The sequence below is a fragment of the Momordica charantia genome (assembly GCF_013281855.1).
Source record: "Momordica charantia cultivar OHB3-1 chromosome 6 unlocalized genomic scaffold, Mcharantia_2.0 BLBB01000006.1, whole genome shotgun sequence".
In the NCBI taxonomy this organism is placed as follows: Eukaryota; Viridiplantae; Streptophyta; class Magnoliopsida; order Cucurbitales; family Cucurbitaceae; genus Momordica; species Momordica charantia.
In genome coordinates, this window is record NW_028275164.1 from 32745038 (window position 1) to 32759041 (window position 14004).

The 14004-nt window shown below is 28.6% G+C and overlaps 1 protein-coding gene across 1 annotated transcript; it reads right to left on the reverse strand.

Annotated features, from left to right (window-relative positions):
* Positions 1-5820: 5820 nt before the first annotated feature.
* LOC111026027 (calmodulin-binding protein 60 A-like) lies at positions 5821-10022 on the reverse strand. Its single transcript, XM_022303991.2, has 9 exons — positions 9758-10022; positions 8929-9013; positions 8775-8830; positions 8155-8693; positions 7911-8074; positions 7417-7692; positions 6697-6837; positions 6283-6373; positions 5821-6197 (listed from the first exon to the last, which is right to left on the reverse strand). The coding sequence occupies exons 1-9, from the start codon at positions 9916-9918 to the stop codon at positions 6064-6066; spliced, it is 1647 nt and encodes a 548-aa protein (XP_022159683.1). The 5' UTR covers positions 9919-10022; the 3' UTR covers positions 5821-6063.
* Positions 10023-14004: the final 3982 nt, after the last annotated feature.

Consider the following 14004-nt stretch of genomic DNA (forward strand, 5'->3'; position numbering starts at 1 on the left):
AAGACATATTAAACAAAATTTTGAAAAGCTCACCAACCTTATAAAAAAATTTTAAAATATATGAACTAAAGAGAAACTTCTATAAGCTAAATAGGCACCATGGTTTCAAAAGTTTTGTTTTTGTCATTAACCTAATAAAATTATGTCAAAAAACTCATATTCTTTCAATTTTTTTCATTAAAATAAAATAGAATTGTGATGTGATGTGATGTTTAGTTGTAAAAAAATATAGAAAATTTTGTAACATTGATTTAAATGGGACTTCATTTATAAAAAGAATATATATATTTTTTTAATATTTCCTAACTCATTTTCTTTTCCTTCCTTTTTTTGTTTGTTTGATATTGTTAGAGATGTGTATTTATATTTTATTCTCATTTATTTCTATCAAAATTTTAGCATGACATGTTTCATTACTAAATTTATTTAAATGTAGCCATAAAATGAGAGTGTCTATACTAAAATGGAAAATGAATAAAAATAATATCTTGTGTAAAAAATTTGGAGGACATTTCATTTTTATTGAAATGAAACCTAACATTTTCAATCACACTTTCCATCACAAATTTGTTACTAAATTTATTGAAATGTCAATAAATTAATAAAAATATTCCATTTGTATTAAAAATTTTGTAAATAAAAATAATAAAATAATTACTTTTCAAAATTATAGAAATGATCAAAATAGGCATTTAAAAGATACATATCTACCAAAGCGAGCATAGCTCAACGGTAATACAACATAAGTTTAAAATGTATAGAAATTAAAATAGATTTTTTAAAAGAACATGGATAAAAATTACCCGAATAAAATAGTATTTAAATCAATATTGATGTATAAAATAATTGGAGAAGAAAAAACTTACTAAAAAAAAAAAAGGAATTGGAGAGGAGATTGTGATCTTTTGTTTTTACATATATTCTGTTGGGGCCTCCCAACCTTCACGGTTGATTTGGTTATTTTTGGTCATTTTTCCTATGGTGTAATTGAAATTTTACACATCAATTAGTTCCAAATTTGATATGCTAAATTCAATACCTACGAGTTAATATGTAAGTCCATATAATGAAATATAGAAATTCAATCGAAATGTCCCCAACTATTCTCATGTGAAATTTAGAGACATAAACATATAATTTTGAAATATGACCTGAAAATGAAACCAAAATAAAAGTTTTAAGGACTGAAATCTATGATTCTCTAGCTATAAAGATTAATTACTTCAATTGTTAATAAAGATCGGTGAAAATTATAATTTGAAAGGAATGTGATTTTAAGCTATTTTTTCAAATGTTTATATACTCTTAGGAAGGGTATTAAATTTTCGTTGACATTTTGAGTGGTTAGACATCGACATGCCCATGGTCAAAAAAAAAATATTAATAAAATATCACTAATGTAGACATAATTTTAGTAATAAAGAACTTTTAACTAATTTAAAAATGGTGAAATACTTATTTGTTTATTAAAATATTTTTTATGATTTTTTTCATTCCTATTCTTTTCTAAAAAATATCCACCAACATCAATATTTTGATCGAAATTTCTATAAAAATGAGACTTCAACATTTTCGTGGACATCGATATTTTAAACCTTACTTCTAATAAGTGTCTTACTTATCTCAATTCAGAGTTTAGGATTTAGTTTATAAAGACGATAGCCAATCTACCTACTATTCTAGCTAGGTAGGACTTGGGCCTTTGTAACTTTGTTATTAAAAATTTTACATATAGTGATTTTCAATTTTCATACTTTAGCTTCGCCACACTTCTCCAAACGATGTAAATTCTTTAGTTGGTGTATCCTTCCTCGAGCCTTAGCTTCAATTTACGGATGCCATCATTATATATTAGTCTAGATTGATGCCCTCTTTGTAATTCTTCCAACGAAACTCTGGATCATCTGTTTCTTCACTGCCCCTTCATAGTGTCTTTATGGGCTCACCTCTTCGATATTTTTCAAATAGGCATTGTGCTCCCTAATTTCATTGATCACTTTGTATGTGAGAGCCTCTCCCACCTGGTTTCTCTCTAGAAACGTAATATTATGGTGCAACACATGCAACTGGTTCTTTTTTCTAGAACACTTAGTTGGAGCACAACATAACCTTCGTGGATTCATCAAAATCGCTCAATAGCCTTTGGAAGAATATTAAGATTTTTGTATCTCTTTAATCTTCCAAATCAGCCCCCTCTCTTGTAATTATGACATTTCTCTCGATTAGAAGCAGACCTTTTTTTTTCCTTTTTGGTATATGTTTCTCACATGGTACTTATTTTCTCAAAATAATAATATTAATATTAATAATTTAGCATGCTTACAACACATTTAATAACATTATTATTTAACAAAATTACTTATTTCTTAAATGTATCTTTTTTAATCTTAGAATTTGAAATTTAACTAAAGACTTAAAACATATATTTAAAAAAAATCATGTTTAAAATTTTATTTGAAAAAAAAAAAATATTTATGAAATAAGTCAATTGAGTATTTTTTAGGATAGCTTGCATGAATTTAGGCATTACACATATGGTTGGAAGTAAACATGTCTCTTATATTCATGTGAGGTTAGACTTTTAAGGAGCCCTATCATTTTAATGACTAAGAGTATTGCATCATTTTTACTATTACTGTTTATTGAAATATCTATATCCAAGATGGGAATCTTTACTCTAAAAAAAAAAACAAAAAACAAAAAAAAATAAAAGATAAAAAAAAAAAGAAAAAGAAAATAATAGAAAACGAATATAAGATGGGAATAACTTTTTTTTATATAGCAAAGATGGGAATTACCTAAAAGGAATGCCCCCATTAGAAATAAAAGCCATTAAAATTAATGAAACATTAAAAAAAACACGTGATTGCTTTGAAGATCCATTTCAGATTAAAAAAAAGAAGGCAAACCTAAAAAAAAAAAAAAGTCATAAAACACTTTTGGTCCCTATACTTTAGCTAAAGTAATAATTTAGTCTCTCAACTTTAGTTTGTAACGATTTAGTCCCTATACTTTCAGATCGATAACAATTTAGTCCTTGAATTTAATATGTTACAATTTAACCCTTGTAATTTAAAGTTGGTAACGATTTATTCCTTACCTTGAAATTTTTTTGTTAAGTTTAATAAAATTTTTTACGATAGGGACTGAATTATTACAAATTTTGAACTATAGGGACTAAATCGTTACAAGTTAAAGTTCAACGTTTTACTTTAATGAAAGTATAGGGACTAAATCATTTCAAACTAAAGTTTAGAGATTAAATTGTTAGGGACCAAATGTGTTTTAAAAAAAAAAAAAGAAATTTTAAGTAAGTTTTCATATAAAAAAAATCCATTATTGTGACAAATTTTTTCAGGAGGTTAAGCCATAAATGGCATTTACTAATTTTTTCCGATTCGAGCTTAAATTTTCATATCTCATAATTGTTGACATTTTGGTTCCAGACCTAAAAATTCAATTTTCCTTTTTTTTTTGGGTAAAAATTGATTTATGGGTATAGATATAAATAAGTCAAGTTTTGATGGCCGATTCTAAAATGATTTATCAATTTAAAAATCAAAAATTTATTGCTAAATTATTTTTGAAAATTGGACAAATCATTAAACCAAAAATTACTAATTAATTAGAAGAAATCAACTAAGTCAATTTTCAAATAGAGAAAACTTGAACCAACTTGTTTTGAAAATAAAAAATTGAACCCACTAAGCCAATCAAAACTTTTCTTTTTTCTTTTAATATTTTTTTTTCTTACTTGCACCATTACGCTACATATCCTTACGATTAATTTAGATATTAGTATTTTTTTAATTAGCATCGATGATATATGTCTTAACTCTTTATTAGTTAAACTAGATGTCAAAAAAATAGTTAAACTAGGGTTGACAAAAATTAATATACAATAACATTTTATTATCATTCTTATTGCTATATATAGATATATAAATAATTTATCAAATAAGTATTTAATAATTCTATCTCTTGGAAATTATTAATTTAGTTTAGCAATGATGATGGCATATGGACACAAAGCATAAAAAACACAAACTCTCCTTTTATTATAAAATTGCTCTCTACTTTTTAACATTGCCTCCCCTAATTCTCTCCCTCCTTTCTCTCTCTCTTAATATAAAATAATGTCAAATTATTGGAGTGTTCTCTCTAAATTATTGTTCATGTGTATTGATTTTCAATATTATGTGTAAATATGTAAGTTGACTGACATAATACATACTTACCATTTGATGAACTATAATCAACAAATGTTAAAAGTTATATTATTACAAAACAGCTCAATTCTTTAGAAGATAATTCTATAATAATAATAATAATAATAAAAGATCAAAAACCCAAAAATAAGAACCGATTAAATTGACATATAAAAATAAAACCACATAATTTTAAGCAAACAAAAATCTTGAAGATACTTAAGAAAAAAATCATATTAAATATCTTTATCTTTTTTTAGTTCACTGGTATATAACACTAAGGATAATTCAAACTTCTAATCTTTTGATCGAAAATATGTGTTAATCAATTCAGGTATACTCAGGAGGACAGTATCATCTTAGATTGGTTGATGGACGCATGAAATGCAATACAATTATTTTTCTAAATATAATTACTTTTTTTATATCTTCTAAATAATTACTTTTTAACTTTTAGTGTTTTATTTAATTAAATTAAGGTTACATCTATAGTTTTAGTTCCTACGATTTATGATTAGTTTCAATTTGATTCCCAACTATGATTTTATTAAGAGTTCTAATTTGGTTTTCACGATTTGAGATTAGTTTTAATTTAGTCTCTATAATTCTAAAATTTTTAACTTAGTTCTTGTAGTTTGGTAAAACCTAACAATCTGGGACTCGGTACCATATTTAATGCATGTTTTTTTTTACTAATGTGGTGATAAACTGGTTTTTTCTATATGGTCAACTATATATATGTTGATTGATTGAAGGGCGTTGAGTAAAAAATATGGGGAAATTGAGGTAAATAAATGTTCAAGGATGATGATTAGGTCAAGTTTAGCTAAAGTATGACAACCCATTTAAAATTTTTATAACTACAGAAACCAATTTTGAAACTGAACCTAAATTGTAGGACCAAAGTGGTAATCTATAAATTAATAACCTCATTTTCATTCTTACACATTATTGGCGTACTTTATTAAATTACTATTTTATAATTAATTAAGTAAAGTGAAATTTTTTAAAGAGTGTGTTAGGTACTCTTTCTAAATAACTTATTGATCCAAACCAACATGAGAGAATTTTTAATTACAAAAAGAGGAATTCTGATCTATTCACCATCATAATATAAAGTTATCATTTTTAATTATTTTTACACACATAAAATAATTAATATTGTAGTGACATTAGACAAGAACTTAGCCTACTATTATAATTATATATTGCATAAATATAATTTTTTTATTTCAAACAAATTGCAATTTAATCATTATGAGTGGCTTGTTATTGGTCCAAATAGGTTAGGGTTAATTAAAAAAAAAATTCTAAAACTTTGTGGAAAAAATAACAGTATTATCGTCTATATATATATATATATATATATATCCTTTTAAGTCAATATTTTAAAGAAATAAACACAATCATGAGTAAAATTATGTAATTAACTATATAAAATGACAACCAAAACCCCAAAATTATTCTCTCTCGCCTCAGGATCATTTAAACATGCTTATATCATTTATGGTAGTTATGTATGTAGGGTTGCAACTATTTCAAATATCTTGATTTGCAAAAACTAGATCGAAGAACAAATAAACAAAGCGTCATTGGTTCGAATATCCGATCCAACCCTTTCCATCTAAAGATTAAGCACAAACAAATAACATTCTAATGCATTCAAACAGAGTTTATAAGTCTAGATCGAAAAGATAAAAACATTATTCATCGAAAACAAAAACGAAATATTGTTTTTATGACGCTACGGTCATTTATGGGAAGAAAAAAGCCGAAAGCTGAGAGAGATTGTTTTTGTTGCTCAACTAATATTATATTATATAGAAAAATAAATATGGATGAGCATCCACTTGCCTTACTTGGGTTTAGGCACCAACTCAGTCCAAGATCGTTCTTGATAATATTGGTTGGAAGTGGTTGCATTTTCCACTTCATGGTTGTGGATGCATGGGATTGAAGCCTCTTCATGTGGCAACAATGACGAATAATCTGTCAAGGGAAATAAATATTTTTATCAAGAGATTATTTTTTAAAGAAGGAGAGAGAAATTGATCAGTTCAAATTAATTAAATACCATCATAGAACATATTGCTGCATTCTCGCTCCTCGATCCCTTCCAAACCTCCACCTAGTCCCATTGCTTCATAATTTTCCGCCAAAGTTTGCTGCTTTCATATGATATAAATCAAATTAATTAGTTTAAACTCCATTAATTTTAGTAGAGATAGAGAGAGAGAAGTTGGGATGTTAAGAACCGAACCATGTAAATCGGCGAACCAAACCAAATCAAGGCGGTTTGGTTTGTTTCCTCGTGTGAGCTCGAATCAAACCGAATCAATTCAGTTTCCAACTAACGTTCGGCTCGGTTCGGTCTCTATTAATATTCTTACAATTAAGTGGTTCGGTTCGGTTTGCTTTTGAAAAAACCAACCGAACCAGGAAAAGATTGGTTTTTCAAAAGAACCGAATCGAGCAGATTTACACCTACCTCAAAGCTTGGACGGTAGGATGCCGGGGCTTGAAGGTGGCCACCAAATTCATGAGCTGAAAACAGTGTCTGTGAAAGCCCATGGCCACCACTGAAACTCTTTTGCTGGCCTTCTTCCAAGTTGTTGTCCATCAAATTTTGCTGCTTTTACATAAAATAACTCAGTTTAATCCCACTTCATTAGAGAGAGAGAGAAATAGATATAGAAAGTCTAATCATTTTTTTTGGGCTTAGTGTTTTATAGGCTGATTTTGAGATAGATGTTTGATCATTTTAGATGGGCTTAGTTTTTTGGGATGGTTTGAAGAGAGGTCAAATAGTTTTTGTTAGGACAATGAATCCTCCATATTTCTATCTAATTGTACCGTATTGTCTACTTTAAACTTAAGCCTACGTAAGATAGTGTCGTTTATTTATATATACTATAAATATTCTTTCTGATATCTCTTGTAACTAATGTGGAATTCAGGTTTTAGTTTCTTAAGGATGAACAAACCACCACTCAACCCAAAAGTTTAAGCTGATGGGTTGGGTAAATTTAATTCATTTATATGGATTCTAACATAGTTTTCAATTTGGCGGGTTCGAAAAAGATAGGTTAATCACGGGTTTGTCTTTTAGGCTGATTTTGAGAGTTTTTGAAGTTCTCTTTTGGGCCTATTTATATTGTTGCTTTTGTTTGATCATATCAACATTGTAATCTTTAGATAAGGGAGAGACCCCAGAGGTTGGATTGAAGGATGCCAAGTCTTGAACTTTGTCGTCAAATTTCTGATCTTCGATGTTCTCTGAAAGCGTATCATCGTCACCAAAATTCATTGGCTCGTCACCGACTTCAAAATTGTCATTCAAAGCTTCACCTCGTGTGGTTTCATTTCCGGCCGAGTGGACCCCAAAGTTAGGATCCAAGGCCAAGGGGGCCATCACATGGTCATCACATTCTAAAGCATTAGAAACCATCTTTTCCCATGTAATTTTTGGGACTCTTCCAAGAATCTGCACACCAAGACAACAATAAATTTAACAATTCCTCAAATAAACCAGTTTAATTACAACCACTACTCCCACCTACATATCTAAGCCAAATTTTAAAAACGAAACAAAAGTCATTTCCAAAAACTTGTTTATCGTTTCTTTGAAAAAAAAAAAAACAAAAAACGAAATCATTATCAACGGAGTTCTAAAGATTTTGAAGTTTTGTCTTTCGCCTGTACCTTCCTTAGGTATGCACCACCCTCTTCATGATAAACCTTCAAGAAATCATCCACAGTTTTGATGTTTACAGCGGATAAGCGGGTGTCATATGTGCCATCTTTGCCGATCCCTTCCAATCTCCATATTTTATCTCCCTTCTTTGGAGGGTGGTGCTTCTTGTACACTAAAAATTAAACAAGTTCAAATTTAGAGATCAGAAAGACATAATTTTCATAGCTAGAAATTGAGATGAGAATCGTATACCTTCTCCACGATGATCCATCACTCTGAAGGGTTCAGAAACACCTTCTCCAATTCTTGAAAACTTGGTCAAGATTTTCTCATCTACAATTCTTACTCCGAATCTAAACTTCTTAGATTTTGTCCAGCTCGAGTTGTCCGTAAAGCTTAGACCTTTGATAAATCCAACACCATTTTCCAGATAGAGCTTCAGAGCCCCCACAATTAAAGGCCTTTTCCCCTCCCTTTGAGACACGATACTGTTTTTGAAATCATCCACACTCCACGAGGTCTCGTCTCCCCGTTGCCCGGAGCCAAATTCTCCGTCGAGGACGACGATCTCGACCAAGGCTGACGAAAGAGGACCGATCCCGATGATGGAGTTGGAGTTGGTGGTGTCGCATATTGAAACTGCAAGCAGTGTGCCATCCTTTGCTTTGATTTCGTTGTTGGTAAAAATGGTGGAGGCAATTTGATTCTTTTCGAAAAATAACCTGAACTTCAAAGTTCCAGATCCGGCAAGAGCCTCTTTTCCAGTCAGATCATTACAAAGTTGGCTGTTTCTGAAAAAGAAAAAAGAAAAACAAAATTGATTATATATGATCAATCAAAAAAGTTTAATGAATTAAATTTAGGAGACAGACCTTGATAGAATGGAGCGAATGCAAGAAGGAACCTGGATCTCCACCACCTCCTGGACCTGTAGAAAATGATGAACATATTATTAGAGATTTGTTTTGGATTTAAGTTTGGAATCTGGAAAATAATTAAAATAGAGAGAGAGGGGGTTGAAAGTACCACAGATCGGATAAAATTTTCGAGTGTAGCCAATTGTTGAGGAGACAAAATCTGCTGTAGCATTACAGATTGAGCTTCGAAGCAGCTGGAAAACCCAACAGTCCCAAATTTCGAAATTGAGATTAGTACTCACAAAACCCACAGAAAAAAAAAAAAAAACCTAGCAAAAGGGAAGGGAAATCGAATAAGGGTTAAGCCTAGAAATTTTTTAAAAACAACTGTAAAAACAGAAGAGAGAGAGAGAGAAAATGATTAAAAAACAGGAAAAGGGCGAAGAAAAAAATAGAGAGAAAGGGAGAAATCCCAGAGAAAAAAATTTTAAAAATGGGGGCAAAAGGAAGAAAAAAAAAGTAGAGTGAGAAAGAGATAAACCCTAGAAAATAATTAAAAACTGGACACAGAAAGAGAAAAGAATTTATAAAAAAATAATAAATAAATAAATAAAAGAAGCAACATGACAGGAAAGAGAGAAGAGGAGAGAGAAAATCTAAAATATTTATACCAAAAAAAAACGGGAAAACGGGTGAGGAAAACCAGAGAGAAACCCTAAAAAAATAATTTTTTAAAAAAAAAGGCAAAGGGAAAAAGGAAAAGAAATAGACACGAGAGAACCTAGAAATGAATATTAAAGAAAATAGAACAGATCGAGAAGACAAGAAAAAACCAAGAAAAACTTAAAAAAAAAAAAAACAACCCAATGGAGGAAGGAAAGTCGAGAGAACCCCTAAATTTAAAAAAAAAATAATAATAATAACAAGAGGAAAATGAAAAGAAGAGAAAAGCTTGAAAAAATAGAAAAAAAAAAAGTAAGAGAGAAAGAGAAGAAAACCCATTGAGCAGAGAGGAGGCGCGAGGTCGAGGTCGAGGTCGAGGTCGAGATCGAGATCGAGGACGAGTTGTGTTGAATTCAGAGTCATGATCTTCTTCTTCATGATCTTCAGAAATGGGTCTCGCCCTCTTCTTCTCCTTTCCTCTCTCAGATCTCTCCATTGAATTCACAACTCTGATCTCTCTCTTTTTTTTTCTCTCACACAAATTTGGACAAAGGAGTTTGGTTCTGTTTAGTGGGAGAAATTTGATTTTATAGATGCCATACTTTGGGGACTTAAAAACCCTACTCTTTCCATCCAAATTGCAAGGAATTTTCATGCATGTCGTTTTCACAGATTGTTGACCAATAGGCTTTATGACTTCCTAGTCATTTCTTTCCTTTAATCTTTTATCTAAGATATATTAAAAAATAAATAGGGGCGTGTAACGAACCCAACCGAACCAACTCGGTTGGTTTTTACTAGTTCAATTCGGTTCTCAGATTTAACTGAACTTAACCGGCTCATCAAACCTAGAACACGTACAGAAACAAAAACTGGAACAAGAACCATTGACCAACGTCTCAACTTAGACCAAATCAGTTCGGTTCAATTTCATATTCTTTACATAACCGAACCAGTTTGGTTTTAACAAAAAAACCAGTCCCATTTACTTTCTTGTAAGGAAAATGTTAAACTATACGTCTATTATCTTAATTTTTAGAGTCCTTATATCTACTTAATAACTAAACCATTAAAAAGTTTCAATTACTTAATTAGATTCCTTAACTTTTAGAGTTATGTACTTTTCCTCCATTTCACTTTTAATTCTGTGTTTTATAGTAGATTTATATTTTTAATTCATTGATCAACACTTACACATATCTAAATGTAAAAGATTTATATCCCAAGTCTAATTCTTAGATAATATAGCTAGCATGTACTGTAATCCCACAATTGTTAAACTAATGGGTGAAAAATAATGATTTATTAGAACTAATTTGAAAGTTCAATGATTTATATTATAGATTTTTTATAATAATATAAAGAATTAAATAAACACCCACAATAAAAGTTTATAGGCTTGAAAAACTTTTTAAAGTATATAAACGAATTAAATTGACGCAACTCTAAGAAGAGAGGATGACTTTGGACATAAAGGGATATTTATAAATCTTACTCTTAGTTTCAAATTTCAACGTTACATCAATTGTTGTTTCAAAATTTTTATAGAAACTTTTCCATTTATTTCATTTACATTCTTTTGAATTTTTAGAAATCTATATTCTAATTTTAAATCACTTGAAATAAATTATTTTAATTTGTATTGCTCTCAAATGTGGTTTTGAACCTGCATATTAAGATAGGTGTAGAGATATATTGAAGTCACGTATAGATATTAAGTTAAGATGTTTATTGATTTTTTTTAGAAAGATGTTTATTGAATTAATGGATATAGGAAGGATTTAAAAAAATTATTCTCTTAAAATTTAGTCTTTTTCAAATTTTGAACCGAAATAAAAATTTAATTTAGAGTCTAAAATAAAATTCAAATCTTAAAAAGAAAAATTAGGAGAGAGAGAGAGAGAACGCGGTTTCCTTACCGTTACCCTACCGTAAAGCAAATGCGAAGGATGACGTCAGAATTCACGCTCTAACAAAGATTAATTTTTTTTCTTTTTTTTAATTAATATTAAGATAATGTTTTTTTTTTTTTTGTACAATATTAAGATAAAGTTGAATCTGACCCTTAATGAATTCGACAATCCACCCTATAATTTTATTCTATTCAAATTCAAAAGATTCCTTTGCACACAAAAAAAAAATAACAATAATAATAATATAAGAAAAAGGAAAGAAAATAAAATATTAAGTGAAAAAAACCTCTGCTTTTTCTTGTCTGTTTCTTTGATAATTCGTTTTTTCCGTTTCCAAGTCCAACCTACCACGAAATATTGTATATATAAATAATAATATATTTGCTAAGGATTATTCAATTCCCTTTTCAAATTAGTTGCAAAAGTAAATTAAAATATCTTTTCAAATTAATCTATGCTTCTCTTAATTTATCATTATTTGGTTTTATTGTTTTATTTTTGGGTCTCCTATATTTTACAGAAAACTCTAATTTCATAATTATAGAAAAAAAATCAATTTACACACTCAAGTTTTTAAGTTTTCAATCCTAAAAGTATCAAACTTATGACTCATATAGTTTCAATTGAGAAAATGCTAAATCGAGAAATATGAGTTTTTGTTATACCCTATATTTGGATGACATAGACAAATTGTTTGGATATAAAATATTGAACCCTTACTTTTGTGCTTAAGAATTAAAAAAAAAAAAAAAAAAGACCAATCGATATCTGTAGGAAACAATTAAATGCACTATAATCGAAACATTTTTAGTGTAAAAGATTAATAAATTTATAGTGCTAAAACAAGGCACATCTATCAATTAAATAAGTTCGCTTTTTTATAGAACCTGCAATTACAAAAATAACCTTAATGAAACATGGGGCTAGGGCGGTTCAAATGAATATATAAACATCCCTTACAAAATTAATAACATAATCCATCTAGAAATCTTCGATTTGGAAGTCTACGGTAATTTTTGCAAATTCATATCGATATGATAAGATTTTTTATATTATATAAACAATGAAATGCTTTTCTTTATTTCGAGAGGCACCCATTAATCACCATTGAATCCCATATAAAAATTAAATTATTTTAACTCAAAGTCTTGGAATAAGATTGAGATGTGGACAAAATTGTGACGTGAATAGAGATTATTTGATTTACCATTTTTCATAAATAATCAAATTATTACTATTTTTAATTACATATGTGGAAAAATTCCCTCCCTCTAGAAGATTATACAGTAAGAGTTTTCGTCACACATTTTTCCACTTTATTTTAAGTTCCAAACCGCTGACGTCAACTTTGATCTTTCTTTTTTTTTGTCAATTGCCTCAAATTCTTAAGTTGAGTAGGATAAGCACTATATAATTATAAAATAGATTATAGTCTGATGAAATCTTGTAAATTAAACGGCTAAAGGTTTAAATTTTCTACGTTTAACTTTTAGTGGTAGGTTAATATATTCCATTTTTAATAAGTAAACAGAATCAAAATTATGTTGTTTCCAGTCACATGGTTTGTTTGTCCAACAAACCCAAAGATTGGATCTTTTTTTTTTTCCAATTTTTAAAATTAAGCTTGGTTAGTCACAATTTTTCTTTTCGTATTTCTAAAAACACCAATGAAATTTTAATCCTTCTTACAACTATTTTTTAAATTTTAATTTGAACTGTCAAAACTTTTGGCAATAAAATATTGATCATTGCATGGAAAAAAATATGTTTACCTCCGATTTTGGTTCATTTTAGTCCTCGTACCTTCAAAACGTTCACTTTAGTTCTTGTATTTTTAATTTTTTTATTCATTTTGATCTCTATATTTTTAAAATGTCCATTTTAATCTATGTACTTTTAGAAAGTGACTATTTTTGTTCTTATTGTCAAAATTTTAACATAAATTTTATACACAATGGAGATATTTTATACAAAATTATGACTACATTTCAAAATTTTAATTATGTGAATAAAATGTCAAACTAAAATTGTGATTAAAAATGAAAATAATTGAACTAAAATGATCGCTTTTTAAAAATATAAGGATCAAAACGAACCAAAGTCCCAAAATATACAGTAGGGAAACCAAAAAATATATCCCTACAAACATGAATAATATCATAAAACACTACTTAAATTTTTTTGAATGATGTGCAATCATCCCTAATTTTTTTTTTCAGGATTTATAATATAAATAAATTACAGAATTTTCAAAAAGAAAAAAAAAAGTGAGAGTTGATAAGTTCAAATCTTAAAAATAAAAACTTACAAAGAGATGGAATTGTTATTCAATACACCCTAATACAGAACCCATCTAATTAATTAGAGTTAAGAAGGGCTAAAATTAAACATGAACGAAAATTGGGAAGAGTTTTAAATTCTATTATTCTTAATTAATCAGGACTTAGAATCAGAAGATAGAAAAAAATATATTTTATATCGCCATATCCTATCTTATTATTATTATTATTATTATTATTATTATTATAGGACAGGTTCGGGGTAACAATCATAATATAAAAGTATATATAAGTGGTCATACATGCAGATAAATTCTAAATTAGTCGATGTGTGTCACGCCAAATTGAATTATATATTCATATTAGTCATTTTCAAGTGGAAGAAATGTG

Excerpts from the sequence above, each read along its gene's own strand:
- LOC111026027 (XM_022303991.2), bottom strand. The coding sequence starts at position 9,918 with ATGGAGAGATCTGAGAGAGGAAAGGAGAAGAAGAGGGCGAGACCCATT. Across the intron at positions 9,014-9,757 it reads GCCTCCTCTCTGCTCAATGG|CTGCTTCGAAGCTCAATCTG; the intron begins GTTTTCTTCTCT and ends TGGGTTTTCCAG. Across the intron at positions 8,694-8,774 it reads ATTCGCTCCATTCTATCAAG|AAACAGCCAACTTTGTAATG; the intron begins GTCTGTCTCCTA and ends TTTCTTTTTCAG.